This window comes from Alligator sinensis, unplaced genomic scaffold (assembly GCF_000455745.1).
Source record: "Alligator sinensis unplaced genomic scaffold, ASM45574v1 scaffold1950_1, whole genome shotgun sequence".
Taxonomy (NCBI): domain Eukaryota; kingdom Metazoa; phylum Chordata; order Crocodylia; family Alligatoridae; genus Alligator; species Alligator sinensis.
Genome location: NW_005843422.1, coordinates 65,066 through 66,734, shown reverse-complemented (window position 1 = coordinate 66,734; position 1,669 = coordinate 65,066). Strand labels below are relative to the sequence as shown.

The following is a 1,669-nucleotide window of genomic DNA, read 5'->3' as shown; positions in this document are numbered from 1 at the left end:
TTCCAGGCCGGGAGGGGTCTTCTCAACCATGGTGACTCCCTTCCCCCAATGCCCCCCCCCAGCCTCTGCTCTCTCTCATGCCCCCTGCCCAGCTTTCCCTCCCCCTCCCCCCGCCCCCCGCAGCTCCATGCCCTGGCAACCTCTCTCAAGGCTGAGCCTGGGGCTACCAACCTCTTCCCCTGGGACCTTCTCTTCCCCAAAGATCCTTGGCTAGAGGGTCTTGATCCTCCACTCAGGGTCAGGGGTCAGGGACTGAATTGTAGAATGGGGTGGGATCTTGCCTGGCTTCTCTCCCCACTGCATCTGGTTTGGTAGACATGGGGGCCTGGACACTTGGGTAGTCTCCCATCACCTCAGGAGAGAATCCAGGTGTCCGGGCTTCCAAATCTTCCCCCCAGAACCCCTATAGGGAGAGAACCCAGGCATCCCATCTCCCAGCTCTACACCACCAATCCCCACAGGGTAAGAACCCAGGCATCTGGATCTCCCAACCCTACCCCACTGAAAACAAGCTGAGAACTGAGGGGTCCAGGCCCCACCTTCAAACCCACTTATCCCCCTCCCAAACACCACCCCCCTTCCCTCAGCTACCCCACATGCTGGGAGAGAACCCAGGTGTCTGGGCTCCCAATCTTACCCCACACCTCCCCTACAGGGAGAGAACTCAGGCATCCGGGCCCCCAACTCCACCCCACCACCTCCTACAAGGTAAGAAAGCAGGCGTCCAGGCTCTCAACCCCACCCCACAACCTCCTACACCATAAGAACCAGGTGTCCTGCCCCCAACTCTACACCCCCCCAGGCATCCAGGCCCCCATCTTCTCCCCCTAACCCCCTCAACTCCCCCAACAGGCATATTCCAAGACCCCCTGATGCCTCCCCACCCTAGCCAGGTGACCTGTCCCCAACTTGACACACCCCACAGAGAAGAACCCAAGCATCTGGGCCCCCATTGTCTCCCCCGACCCCCTCAACTCCCCCAACTGGCAGCATCCAAGACCCCCCTGCCCCTTCCTCTCTTACCTCGTAGCCATGCCTCTTCTTGAGGCGCTTCTTGTTGAGCCGCTTGTTGGCATACATCTTGCCAGTGGCCCGCATCTGCGTAGCACAGACCTCCCCGAACCCCCCTTTGCCCAACACCCGGAAGTCGAGGAACCATTCCTCCGTCACTGGCTGGGCCTCCAACCACTTGAACTGGAGGAAGCGGGAGAAGAAGGGGCTGTCCTGGAAGGGGCCCCATGCCTGGGCCTCCAGATGTTGGAGAAGCTCTTCTTCCACCTCCTTGAAGAGGTCTCCCCGGGCCTGGTTGGCTTCAGCCTTGACTTTGGCCAACGTCTTCTCCTCCAGAAAGGTGCAGAAGAGTGGTGAAGACACCTCCAAGAACCGGTTGATGGCCTGTTGAGCTCGTTGTCTCCGTTCAGCCTCCTCAGCCTCCCCGTATTCTTCAAGGGCCTTCCAGAGCCCTGCAGGCGCTTCATAGGGGCTCTCAGGGGCCTCCAGGAACTGCCGGAAGAGGCGGCGGCCCAAGGGCTGCTGGAGGCATGTGCTGTGGAAGGGGCCGCCAGCAGATGCCTCCCGCAGCTCCTCGCACTGTGAGATGTGGGGAAGACGGAGGCGGTCCCGCATCTTCTTGTCCCGCACCGGCGCCCCCACCTGGCTGTCGATGCTG

At 61.2% G+C, this 1,669-nt stretch overlaps 1 protein-coding gene across 1 annotated transcript in view; it reads right to left on the bottom strand.

The window, feature by feature from the left end:
* Positions 1-1,669, bottom strand: part of GRK1 (G protein-coupled receptor kinase 1) — an 18,405-nt gene that overhangs the window by 16,418 nt on the left and 318 nt on the right. The window contains exon 2 of the mRNA XM_006038657.2: positions 1,024-1,666. Within this exon, the coding sequence (XP_006038719.1) occupies positions 1,024-1,666 (643 nt within the window). The remainder of the gene's footprint in view (positions 1-1,023; positions 1,667-1,669) is intronic.